Source organism: Cetorhinus maximus, chromosome 25 (genome assembly GCF_964194155.1).
Source record: "Cetorhinus maximus chromosome 25, sCetMax3.hap1.1, whole genome shotgun sequence".
NCBI lineage: Eukaryota > Metazoa > Chordata > Chondrichthyes > Lamniformes > Cetorhinidae > Cetorhinus > Cetorhinus maximus.
In genome coordinates, this window is record NC_135903.1 from 34,004,075 (window position 1) to 34,016,678 (window position 12,604).

General features: G+C 42.0%; 1 protein-coding gene across 1 annotated transcript; it reads left to right on the forward strand.

The window, feature by feature from the left end:
• The first annotated feature begins 6,677 nt into the window (after positions 1-6,677).
• Positions 6,678-9,228, forward strand: LOC144667757 (interferon alpha-F-like). Its single transcript, XM_078529201.1, has 4 exons — positions 6,678-6,809; positions 6,986-7,075; positions 8,782-9,021; positions 9,130-9,228. Exons 1-4 carry the CDS (start codon positions 6,678-6,680, stop codon positions 9,226-9,228), a joined length of 561 nt encoding a protein of 186 aa, XP_078385327.1.
• Positions 9,229-12,604: the final 3,376 nt, after the last annotated feature.

The following is a 12,604-nucleotide window of genomic DNA, read 5'->3' on the forward strand; positions in this document are numbered from 1 at the left end:
GACTTGAATATATTCAATAACATAACCTCCACTGTTCTCTGAGGTGGAGATTTAAAAGATTAATGACACTCGGCACAAAAGAAATCCTCCTCATCTCCGTCTCACGTGCATATTGAAACTTTGGCCCCCAGTTACAGACTCCCACAGAGAGGAAACACCTCAACATCTACACGGTCAAATCTCCTCACAATCTTAAATGATTCAATGACATCACATCTCATTCTTCAAAACTCAAAGGAGTGTTGGCTCAACCTGGTTAAGATTGCTTCATAAACCAACTTCTCTTTCCAGGAATCAACCTGGTCAACCCTCTCTGAAGTGTCTCTAATGCAAGTTAATCGCTGCTTAAATAAGGAGACCAATGCTGTACATAGTACTCCAGGTCTGGTCTCACAAATGGCCTGTAGAGTTGAAGCAAAACTTCCCTACTTCTATTCTTCATCCTCTTTGCAATAAAGGACAACGTACCATTTACCTTTCCAATTACTTGCTCTACCTGTTTGCTAAATTTTAATTGCTCAGTTCCAAGGTCACCCAGGTCCCTCTGCACTGAAAGATTCTGTGTTCTTTCTCCATTTAAACAACATTCTGACTTTCTGCTGGGCGCAGCAATGGCTAACTTGTGTCCTACATTACATCAGTCACTATATATCTAAAGTACTTTATAAGCTGCTGAGTGCTTTGAGACACCTGTGGTCAGGAAGAGCACAATGTGAATGCAAGCCTGTTTTGAAAAAAATATCATCGAGAAAGTTGGGCCTACACACAAAACTGCCCTCACTCCAGGGTGAATTTATCAGCAGTGCAGTTGTTTACAGTCCTTCCAAAGGGCCCCAAAAAATAAACTGGATGATTTGGGTTTGAGCACAGCAACAGACATGTGTTAAAAGATATGCAATGCAACTTTATTAATTTACAAAGACAATAACTATTGCACTCCAATTCCAAAAAAGTGGGGATGAACCAATCCAATTTCCATCACCATTAAATTCTACAAAACAGAAAACCGACCCCAAAAGTGGTATCAAGTTGTGAACATCAGTAAGTCTACAACGCTCTAACCAACTTCAATATTTACTGTCCACCACCGACAAACACTGGGGTCAGTGTGTACCATATACATGGTGAACTGCAGGATCTGACCAAAGCCCCTTCAACGCCGCTTCCCAAACTGACGACTTCTACCACCCAGATGATCAAGCGTAGCAGGTGCAAGGGACCAGCAGAAAAGTTCGTTTCCCATTCAAGGGACAAGCATCCTGACTTGGAACTATTTCCCATTTTTTCACTGTTACAGGCTAACACTCCTGGAAAACCCTTCCCAACACCTTTGTAAATTCTCGTACACCACATGAATGGCAGCAGTTCACGGGTTAAAGGGGGCGGTTCATCATCACCTTCTGTTTTGTTTTAATCTCTACATTTTTGGCGATGACGTCATTGACCTTTCGATGCCCTCCCTTTGTACTTCATTGAAAGGAGTCCAGTCTGCAACCATTACATCTACGGTTAAAAAGAACCTCAATTGCTCCTTTTCTACTGACAAAGCACTATTTAAGAGGAGATGGTCACTTAATGGTAGATAGTGGTGGTAGATAGTAGTGGTAGATTCACAGGTTTAATAATTCATGGCCTAGGCTAATGCTCTGGGTACCTGAGTTCATGTCCCATCACACAGATGGTGGAATTTTAATTCAATCAATAAACGTGGAATATAACACTAGTGTCAGTAATACTGACCATGCAACTATCATGGATCTTTGTAAAACCCTTCTGATTCACTAATGACTTTTAAGAAAGGAAACGTGAATTCTGCACCTGGACTGGATGACATGTCACTCTCAGCACATGGTCGAATCTTCACTGTCCTTTCAAATATTCAGTTCAAGGGACATTAGGGATGGGCATCTAATGCTGGCTTTGCCAGTGATGCCCACATCCCATGAATGAATAAAGGAAAAAAGAATCCTTGATTCAAATACACCTGGGCCAGATGCCCTTTAAACGCACTAAAATTAATCCTCCCCCCTTTGAACATTTTTATCTCTATTTATAATTTGTTCTTTAACATAGTCTGTTCTAAAATTAAAGGTGAACATGTCCTCTCTAATGTCATTCCTTACATTATACACAGACACAGGACAGGATCCAGATTGTCCATCAAACCCTGCGTCACATCAGCAAGATCTACAGCATGAACCTGGGTTCAGCCACATGGGCCCAGGACAAGGTGGAAAAGTTCCAGCTTCTCCTGGACCGGCAGCTCGGTGAGCTGGAAGAATGTGTCAGGAAAGCAGGATCAGAGCACAAGATGAGGAGAAACTCCGCCATTCACAATTAATTTAGGAAACTGGAAAAGTTTCTCAAACAGGAGGTAGGTCAATTGATAAATGACAATGTGAATGCTGGCATGTAGTTCATTTCACCACATTGAAAACTGCTCATTCTCTAATCGGTTTCCCTGAATAATTTTCTTTTTCAGAAATTCAGTGACTGTGCCTGGGAAATAATCCGCAATGAGACCAGAGCCCGTTTACAACAACTCCTTTTCATCATAGCACAAATCAGCAGAAGAAACTGAGAAAGACATGTTTAGCTGAGACTGGGAACAAAGATTATCTATTTAAAAACTTTTAACATAAAGCTATCTATATATATATTTGTAACAAATTTTATATTTTATTGTACTGATGACAGAACAATGAGTGACATGAGGAGATTATTTTATTTATTTATTTATTTATTTATTGATATTTGATGCTATGTCATTTTCCTCTGATATAATCCTAACCCTTTAATGGGTGGGGTGTCTGCTCTGGAATTTACTGGTAGGCTTTCAAGATATGGGTTTTCAGACCTATAAACCCTGGGCCGCACTGACCTTTCCATTTCTCCTCTCCTAAGTGGCCAACTTTTCAATCTATTTCAGCCACTGTAATTTATTGACCTTTATTGTTGTGATGTCTTCATGTAATGAAATGTTACATGTTATTTAATGTGCAATGTGAATTTTTAATGATAATTTATTTATTGATATTTATTAAGTGTTGGCGAACAGATAAATTTTTTTGTAACAGGCAAATTTTATACACAATGAGAGCCTTTGCTACAAATAAATTGTTTTCAATATTACGCATTGAGTGGAATGATGTTCATTTTACAATTCTGTCGGTTGCCTTTCCATATTCAGTATAAATGCTGTGGATTCTCCCACCTGCTGCCTCATCCTGTCAGCCCTTCTCTGTTCTCCTCTTCTTTCTCCACAATCAGATTTTCCCTCACCCTTTGGAACTGTGAACCTATTGTGAACAGAACTACCCTGATCTATCATCTTTTACCCCTCTGCTTCTCAACGCCACATTCCAGCTCCAAAGGAGAGAGGACTGAGCGTGATGTTCAGGAGACAAGTGGAAAATAGAGATATAAATTAGAAATGGACAGATGGAGAAATGGAATGTGTGGTCATAGAAGATGACTGGAGTGTCAGACTCTATGAATATATGGGGACATCAGACAATGGGTTTGAGAATTACATCAGGCAATTAGTAGGAAGGAGAATGAGTGCAGAGTGGGGATGAAAATCTTATATTTTGCATTGTTGTTTACACCTTCTGAAAATCTGTATGATAAATACTGTCTGCATTACAATAGAACAGAAGGAAAAAGAGAAGTAGGCCATTTGGCCACTCAAGCCTGCTCCACCATTCAATAAGATTCTGACTGATTTGATTGTGGCCTTAAATCCACTCCCCTGCCTGCCACCTATAACCTTTGACTCCTTTGTTGATCAATCCCATCTAACTCAGACTTGAATATATTCAATAACACAACCTCCACTGTTCTCTGAGGTGATGAAATTAAAAGATTAATGACACTCGGCACAAACGAAACCCTCCTCATCTCCGTCTCAGGTGCAGTTGCCACATATTGAAACTTTGGCCCCCAGTTACAGACTCCTCCAGAGAGGAAACACCTCAACATCTACCCGATCAAATCTCCTCACAATCTTAAATGACTCAATGATATCACCTCTCATTCTTCAAAACTCGAAGGAGTATAGGCTCAACCTGGTTAAGATTGCTTCATAAACCAACTTCTCTTTCCAGGAATCAACCTGGTCAACCCTCTCTGAAGTGTCTCCAATGCAAGTTAATCGCTGCTTAAATAAGGAGACCAAAGCTGTACAAAGTACTCCAGGCCTAGTCTCACAAATGGCCTGTAGAGTTGAAGCAAAACTTCACTACTTCTTTTCTTCATCCTCTTTGCAATAAAGGAGAACATACCATTTACCTTTCCAATTAATTGCACTACTGTTTGCTAAATTTTCATTGCTCAGTTCCTAGGACACCCAGGTCTCTCTGCACTGAAAGATTCTGTGTTCTTTCTCCATTTAAACAACATTCTTACTTTCTGCTGGGCACAGTAAAGGCTAACTTGTGCCCTACATTACATCAGTCACTATATATCTAAAGTATTTTATAAGCTGCTGAGTGCTTTGAGACACCTGTGGTCAGGAAGGGCACAATGTGAATGCAAGCCTGTTTTGATAAAAAGATCATAGAGAAAGTGGGGCCTACACACAAAACTGACCTCACTCCAGGGTGAATTTATCAGCAGTGCTGTTGTTTACAGACATTCCAAAGGGCCCCAAAAAATAAACTGGATGATTTGGGTTTGAGCACAGCAACAGACATGTGTTAAAAGGTTTGCATAGCAACTTTATTAATTTACAAAGACAATAACTAATGCACTCCAATTCCAAAAAAGTGGGGATGAACCAATCCAATTTCCATCACCATTAATTTCTACAAAACAGAAAACCGACCCCAAAAGTGGTATCAAGTTGTGGACGACAGGAAGTCTACAACGCTCTAACCAACTTCAATATTTACTGTCCACCACCGACACACACTGGGATCAGTGTGTACCATGTACATGGTGAACTGCAGGATCTCAGCAAAGCCCCTTCAACACCGATTCCCAAACTGACGACTTCTACCACCTAGAAGAACAAGGGTAGCAGACGCAAGGGACCAGCACCAAAGTTCGCTTCCCATTCAAGGGACAAGCATACTGACTTGGAACTATTTCCCATTTCTTCACTGTTACAGGCTAACACTCCTGGTAAACCCTTCCCAACACCCCTGTAAATTCACCTACACCACATGAACGGCAGCAGTTCAGTGGTTAAATGGGGCGGTTCATCACCACCTTCTGTCGGGTAATTAGGGAGGAGCAACAAATTCTGGCCTTTCCAGAGACGCCCACGTTCCATCAAGGAAGAAATGAAGCCAAATTATTCAAAAGAAGCTGTGAATGGGCCGCAGATTTTTGTAAGTTAAAAATGCACACGCTCCCGCAGGTCCTTCCTATTTCCTCTAATGTCACTCGCCAGTGCTTTTATTATTCTTCCTTCAGTTCCCTGACCCTCCTTCCGCCTCCGCCTTCAATAATTACAATTCCCACTGTTTTATTCGACAATAACAGCATTGTTGTAAATTGTAGTTTCTCGCGTGTCTCCAGTTGGGGAATGTGGGATCCCGCTCCCACATCCACCCGGACGGTAGATTTTGGTCACACTTCCAGCTGAGAGGGATTTGGTGACATTTCCTATGTACCCGGGCATTTACCGAATACCCCAAAGCCTTTCCCAACTGCCCCTCACCCCTCTCAGTCTGATCCACCCTCTTTACAAACTCTCCTCCCTTTCGGAAATGACAAAACACGTCACTTTCCTTCAGGCACTTTCGCTTTTGGCTGAAATGGACACCAGGTTAATTTCCAGAGAGAAAGTGACACGGACACTTTCCTGGGAGAGAGACAAGAAAGAAAGGATGAAAGAAAAGAGAGCGGGATCACTTTCGGACTCAGAATCGGAGCAGATCAAATATTCTTTCAATCCGACTCTGAAAATGGCTCCAGAAAACAACCGAGAAATGAGAAACTTCTCCCAGTTAAAGAGCAGATTGTGGGACAGGTCAATCGGAGCGGAGTCTGTCTCCATGAAGCGGTGTCCCTGGGCTGTGAGCCGAGCTCTCTGCAATGTCCAACCTGTGAAGTGTGAACAGGACAAGCGCCAGGTGAACACACCGCGGGGACACAGTGGATTTCAAAGGGAATCGCTCTTCATGGGGCCCAATGTCAGCACTAAAAGCCGCCGCACCGGATCACCGCTGTCGCTCTCTCTATAATCCGGATGATAAAATCCAGCCCCCGATACATGTTCACACTGCCCCCAATTCAGAGCCTCCCTCTACACCACCTTCGTGCCCCAGGTGAGCTGAAGCCACACAACACTGAGCTGGAACCGAGCGCTGCCTGTGATTTTCAACCGGGGATTTTCCACTCGCTGCTTCCGGAATCTCCAGCTTTTACATTCCTGACCTCAGAAAGGAAACCGGACAAACTATTGATCTCCCGCAGCTCTTCCAAAAATCCTCGAGCCCGTTTTCACTTTTCGAATGTAATGCCACACATTAAAGCCGACAGCATGGCAGCGCCAGTGAGAGCACCGAGCAGACTCCACACTCACACTCACACCGTTCGGCAGCACAGGCGCTCGCTCCCGGATCACAAGCGGCTCAGATTCCACTTTCCCAGTTTAAATCCGCCGCGGAATCAAGAAGCCGTCGGTTTCTCATCTTTCACATCGGTGTCTCACTCTGGGTCGCTTGATCATGGCTTTGGCGAGTATCTGGAGATTTTGGATGGTGTTGCTCTTCTTGTCCGGGACCCTCAGTCTGGGATGTGACAGGCTGCAGCTACAGCAAGTTCTCAACACAGAGACTCTCAGCAAACTGAATGCAATGGTGAGTTGAACCTGCAGCCAGAGCAGGAGGTGAATCACATTGTGTCCGCTTGCTGTGAAATGTCACATCAGGGGAAATGTTTTGCGATTTGTCATTTTGTGCAATGAATAGCCTGTGATTCTCCAGTATTTGAGTTTTTGGGGCTGATTGTAACAGTGATTGTTTTCCCCTCTCAGGGCGGACCCTTTCCCCGACACTGTATAAGACAGAGACTCTCACTGAAAACCAAACCCTTGAACCTGGTGAAACTCTCGAAGGAATTAGAGGTGAGTGAACACTCGGTTCATTTGATTCACACAGGGCTTTTATACAAAGTAAGATCAACAACCGGATCGGAAACTTCCACATCAGGAATTTGGAACAGAGTGATTTGTACCCATTGTGAATGTAAGAGCAGTCTTACTTATTGTATTTCACTCACTATCTCACTCATGAACTATATCACTCTCTCTAACCGCACTCACTACCCCCTTATCTCCAACTATATCCCTCCCTGATATTATGTCCCTTCCTCTAACTACCTGCTCTGCGAGCCATCCGACTGGATCTCCCATCTCCTTTTCCTGCAGGGCCTATAGATTATTCTGGGCAGACCACTGCCTGATGGGCCTGTTGTCAAAGATGTTTCTCTGCCTAAGCATTTCTATACGGGAAAGGTGGTGAGGCAATTCCAAAGGCTTCGAGTGTTCACGACAGCAAGGCCACTCCCATCCTTTGCAACAACGGGGACTGGTTGAAACTCAGCACTTGCAGTTTGCGTTCCAAGGGTCCACGCACAGCTTGATGCAGCAAGACACCAATGTAGTTATCAGGATGAGGGCGATGTTGAGAGCATTTTGTCCTCTGATCATTGACTACGTGAAAACTTCTCAACATTTCTCAACCTAACACCATTTAATTTTCTCCCTGCCTCTAACCACCTCACTTCCTCTAATCATCTTATTCCCTGTAACAATTTGCCTCGCTCGAAACATCTCACTCCTGAGCTGCACTGAATGACTTTGGGGCATGAATCACGCAGGCAGGATAGGCCAAAGGATCATAGAATGAAGGTTTATTTTATGCTCATGAATGATCAAAAACAAAAATTTAATTACATGCTTATTAAAGGTTTTTAGCTTCCCTCTTACGTGACCTACTCATCAATTCTCATGCATTCTGTTCACTCCTCATTTCTCTTGATAACTTTTCTCCATATTGGCTGCATTCAGCTTGGTTCCTCACTCTGCTAAGAGCCTAATGTTTCACATAAGGCTTCGTTTTCTGTTTTGTTTTAATCTCTACATCTTTTGGCGAGGACGTCATTGACCTTTCCATGCCCTTCCTTTCTGCTTCATTGAAAGGAGTCCAGTCTGCAACCATAACATCTCCACTTAAAAAGAGCCTCAATTGCTACTTTCCTCCTGAGGAAGCACTATTTAAGAGGAGATGGTGGCTTAGTGGTAGATTCACAGGTTTAATAATTCATGGCCTAGGCTAATGCTCTGGGTACCTGAGTTCATGCCCCATCACACAGCTGGTGGAATTTTAATTCAATCAATAAACGTGGAATATAACACTAGTGTCAGTATTACTGACCATGCAACTGTCATGGATCTTTGTAAAACCCTTCTGATTCACTAATGCCTTTTAAGAAAGAAAACGTGACTTCTGCACCTGGACTGGATGACATGTCACTCTCAGCACATGGTCGAATCTTCACTGTCCTTTCAAATATTCAGTTCAAGGGACATTAGGGATGGACATGTAATGCTGGCTTTGCCAGTGATGCCCACATCCCATGAATGAATAAAGGAAAAAAGAATCCTTGATTCAAATACACCTGGGCCAGATCCCTTTTAATTGAAACTAAAATTAATCCTCCCCCTTTGCCCATTTTTATCTCCATTTATAATTTGTTCTTTAACATAGTCAGTTCTAAAATTAAAGGTGAACATGTCCTCTCTAATGTCATTCTCTACATTATACACAGACACAGGACAGGATCCAGATTGTCCATCAAACCCTGCATCACGTCAGCAAGATCTACAGCATGAACCTGGGTTCAGCCACATGGGCCCAGGACAAGGTGGAAAACCTTCGGCTTCTCCTGGATCGGCAGCTCGGTGAGCTGGAAGAATGTGTCAGGAAAGCAGGATCAGAGCACAAGATGAGGAGAAACTCTGCCATTCACAATTACTTTAGGAAACTGGAAAAGTTTCTCAAACAGGAGGTAGGTCAATTGATAAATGACAATGTGAATGGTGGCATGTAGTTCATTTCACCCCATTTAAATCTGCTCATTCTCTAATCGGTTTCCCTGAATAATTTTCTTTTTCAGAAATTCAGTGACTGTGCCTGGGAAATAATTCGCAATGAGACCAGAGCCCGTTTACAACAGCTCCTTTTCATCATAGGACAAATCAGCAGAAGAAACTGAGAAAGATGTTTAGCACAGAATGGGAGCAATGAATATTTATTTTAAAAAACTTTTAACATGAAGCTATTTATATATATATTTGTAACAAATTTTATATTTTATGAGTCACAATGAGTGACATGATTGGATTATTTATTTATTTTATTTATTCATTTATTTATTGATATTTATTGCTTTGAGATTTTCCCCTGATATAATCCTAACCCTTTAGTGGGTGGGGTGTGTGCTCTGGAATTTACTGGTAGGCTTTCAAGATATGGGTTTTCAGAACTATAAACCCTGGGCCGCACTGACCTTTCCATTTCTCCTCTCCTAAGTGGCCAACTTTTCAATCTATTTCAGCCACTGTAATTTATTGATCATTATTGTTGTGATGTCTTCATGTAATGAAATGTTACATGTTATTTAATGTGTAATGTGAATTTTTAATGATAATTTATTTATTGATATTTATTAAGTGTTGGCGAACAGATAAATTTTTTTGTAACTGGAAATTTTATACACAATGAGAGCCTTTGCTACAAATAAATTGTTTTCAATATTACGCATTGAGTGGAATGATGTTCATTTTTCAATTCTGTCGTTTGGCTTTCCATACTCAGTGTAAATGCTCTGGATTCTCTCACCTGCTGACTCTTCCTGTCAGCCCTTCTCTGTTCTCCTCTTCTGTCTTCACAATCAGATTTTCCCTCACCCATTGGAAATGTGAACCTATTGTGAACCGAACTGCCCTGATTTATCATCTTTTAGCCCTCTGCTTCTCAACGCCACATTCCAGCTGCAAAGGAGAGAGGACTGAGCGTGACATTCAGGAGACAAGTGGAAAATAGAGGTATAAATTAGAAATGGACAGATGGAGAACTGGAATGGGTGGACATAGAAGATGACTGGAGTGTCAGCCTCTGCGAATATATGGGGACATCAGACAATGGGGCTGAGAGTGACATCAGGTAATGAGTAGGAAGGAGAATGAGTGGAGAGTGGGGATGGAAATCTTTAGATTCACATGGTTGTTTACACCTTCAGAAAATCTGTATGATAAATACTGTCTGCATTACATTAGAACAGAAGAAAAAAGAGAAGTAGGCCATTTGGCCACTCAAGCCTGCTCCACCATGCAATAAGATTCCGACTGATTTGATTGTGGCCTTAAATCCATTCCCCTGCCTGCCACCTATAACCTTTGACTCCTTTGTTGATTAAATCGCATCTAACTCAGACTTGAATATATTCAATAACACAACCTCCACTGTTCTCTGAGGTGGAGATTTAAAAGATTAATGACACTCGGCACAAAATAAATCCTCCTCATCTCCGTCTCACGTGCATATTGAAACTTTGGCCCCCAGTTACAGACTCCCCCAGAGAGGAAACACCTCAACATCTACACGGTCAAATTTCCTCACAATCTTAAATGATTCAATGACATCACCTCTCATTCTTCAAAACCCGAAGGACTATAGGCTCAAACTGGTTAAGATTGCTCATAAATTCTCTTTCCAGGAATCAACCTGGTCAACCCTCTCTGAAGTGTCTCTAATGCAAGTTAATCCCTGCTTAAATAAGGAGACAAAAGCTGTACATAGTACTCCAGGCCTGGTCTCACAAATGGCCTGTAGAGTTGAATCAAAACTTCCCTACTTGTATTCTTCATCCTCTTTGCAATAAAGGACAACATACCATTTAACTTTCCAATTAATTGCTCTACCTGTTTGCTAAATTTTAATTGCTCAGGTCCAAGGACAACCAGGTTCGTCTGCACTGAAAGATTCTGTGTTCTTTCTCCATTTAAACAACATTCTGACTTTCTGCTGGGCACAGCAACGGCTAACTTGTGTCCTACATTACTTCAGTCACTATATATCTAAATAACTTTATAAGCTGCTGAGTGCTTTGAGACACCTGTGGTCAGGAAGGGCACAATGTGAATGCAAGCCTGTTTTGAAAAAAATATCATAGAGAAAGCTGGGCCTTCACACAAAACTGACCTCACTCCAGGGTGAATTTATCAGCAGTGCAGTTGTTTACAGTCCTTCCAAAGGGCCCCAAAAAATAAACTGGATGATTTGGATTTGAGCACAGCAACAGACATGTGTTAAAAGATTTGCAAAGCAACTTTATTAATTTACAAAGACAATAACTATTGCATTCCAATTCCAAAAAAGTGGGGATGAACCACTCCAATTTCCATCACCATTAATTTCTACAAAACAGAAAACCGACCCCAAAAGTGGTATCAAGTTGTGTACGTCAGGAAGTCTACAACGCTCTAACCAACTTCAATATTTACTGTCCACCACCGACAAACACTGGGGTCAGTGTGTATCATGTACATAGTGAACTGCAGGATCTCACCAAAGCCCCTTCAATGCCGCTTCCCAAACTGACGACTTCTACCACCCAGAAGAACAAGGGTAGCAGGCGCAAGGGACCAGCAGAAAAGTTCGTTTCCCATTCAAGGGACAAGCATACTGACTTGGAACTATTTCCCATTTCTTCCCTTTTGCTGGCTAACAGTCCTGGAAAACCCTTCCCAACACCCCTGTAAATTCACCTACACCACATGAACGGCAGCAGTTCAGGGGTTCAAGGGGGCGGTTTATCACCACCTTCTGTTTTGTTTTAATCTCTACATTTTTGGCTAATGACGTCATTGACCTTTCGATGCCCTCCCTTTGTACTTCATTGAAAGGAGTCCAGTCTGCAACCATAACATCTCCAGTTAAAAAGAGCCTCAATTGCTCCTTTTCTCACGAGGAAGCACTATTTAAGAGGAGATGGTGGCTTAGTGGTAGATTCCCAACTTTAATAATTCATGGCCTAGGCTAATGCTCTGGGCACCTGAGTTCATGCCCCATCACACAGATGGTGGAATTTTAATTCAATCAATAAACGTGGAATATAACACTAGTGTCAGTAATACTGACCATGCAACTATCATGGATCTTTGTAAAACCCCTCTGATTCATAATACCTTTTAAGAAAGGAATCGTGCCTTCTGCACCTGGCTTGGATGACATGTCACTCTCAGCACATGGTCGAATCTTCACTGTCCTTTCAAATATTCAGTTCAAGGGACATTAGGGATGGGCATCTAATGCTGCCAGTGATGCCCACATCCCATGAAAGAATAAAGGAAAAAAGAATCCTTGATTCAAATACACCTGCGCCAGATCCCCTTTAAACACACTAAAATTAAACCTCCCCCTTCTGAACATTTTTAGCTCTATTTGTATTTTGTTCTTTAACATAGTCTTTTCTAAAACTAAAGGTGAGCATGTCCTCTCTAATGTCATTCTCTACATTATACACAGACACAGGACAGGATCCAGATTGTCCATCAAACCCTGCGTCACATCAGTAAGATCTACAGCAT

Coding starts and splice junctions, on each gene's coding strand:
- LOC144667757 (XM_078529201.1), top strand. CDS start 6,678: ATGGCTTTGGCGAGTATCTGGAGATTTTGGATGGTGTTGCTCTTCTTG. Junction 6,810..6,985: donor TCAGCAAACTGAATGCAATG/GTGAGTTGAACC, acceptor TTCCCCTCTCAG/GGCGGACCCTTTCCCCGACA. Junction 9,022..9,129: donor AAAAGTTTCTCAAACAGGAG/GTAGGTCAATTG, acceptor TTTCTTTTTCAG/AAATTCAGTGACTGTGCCTG.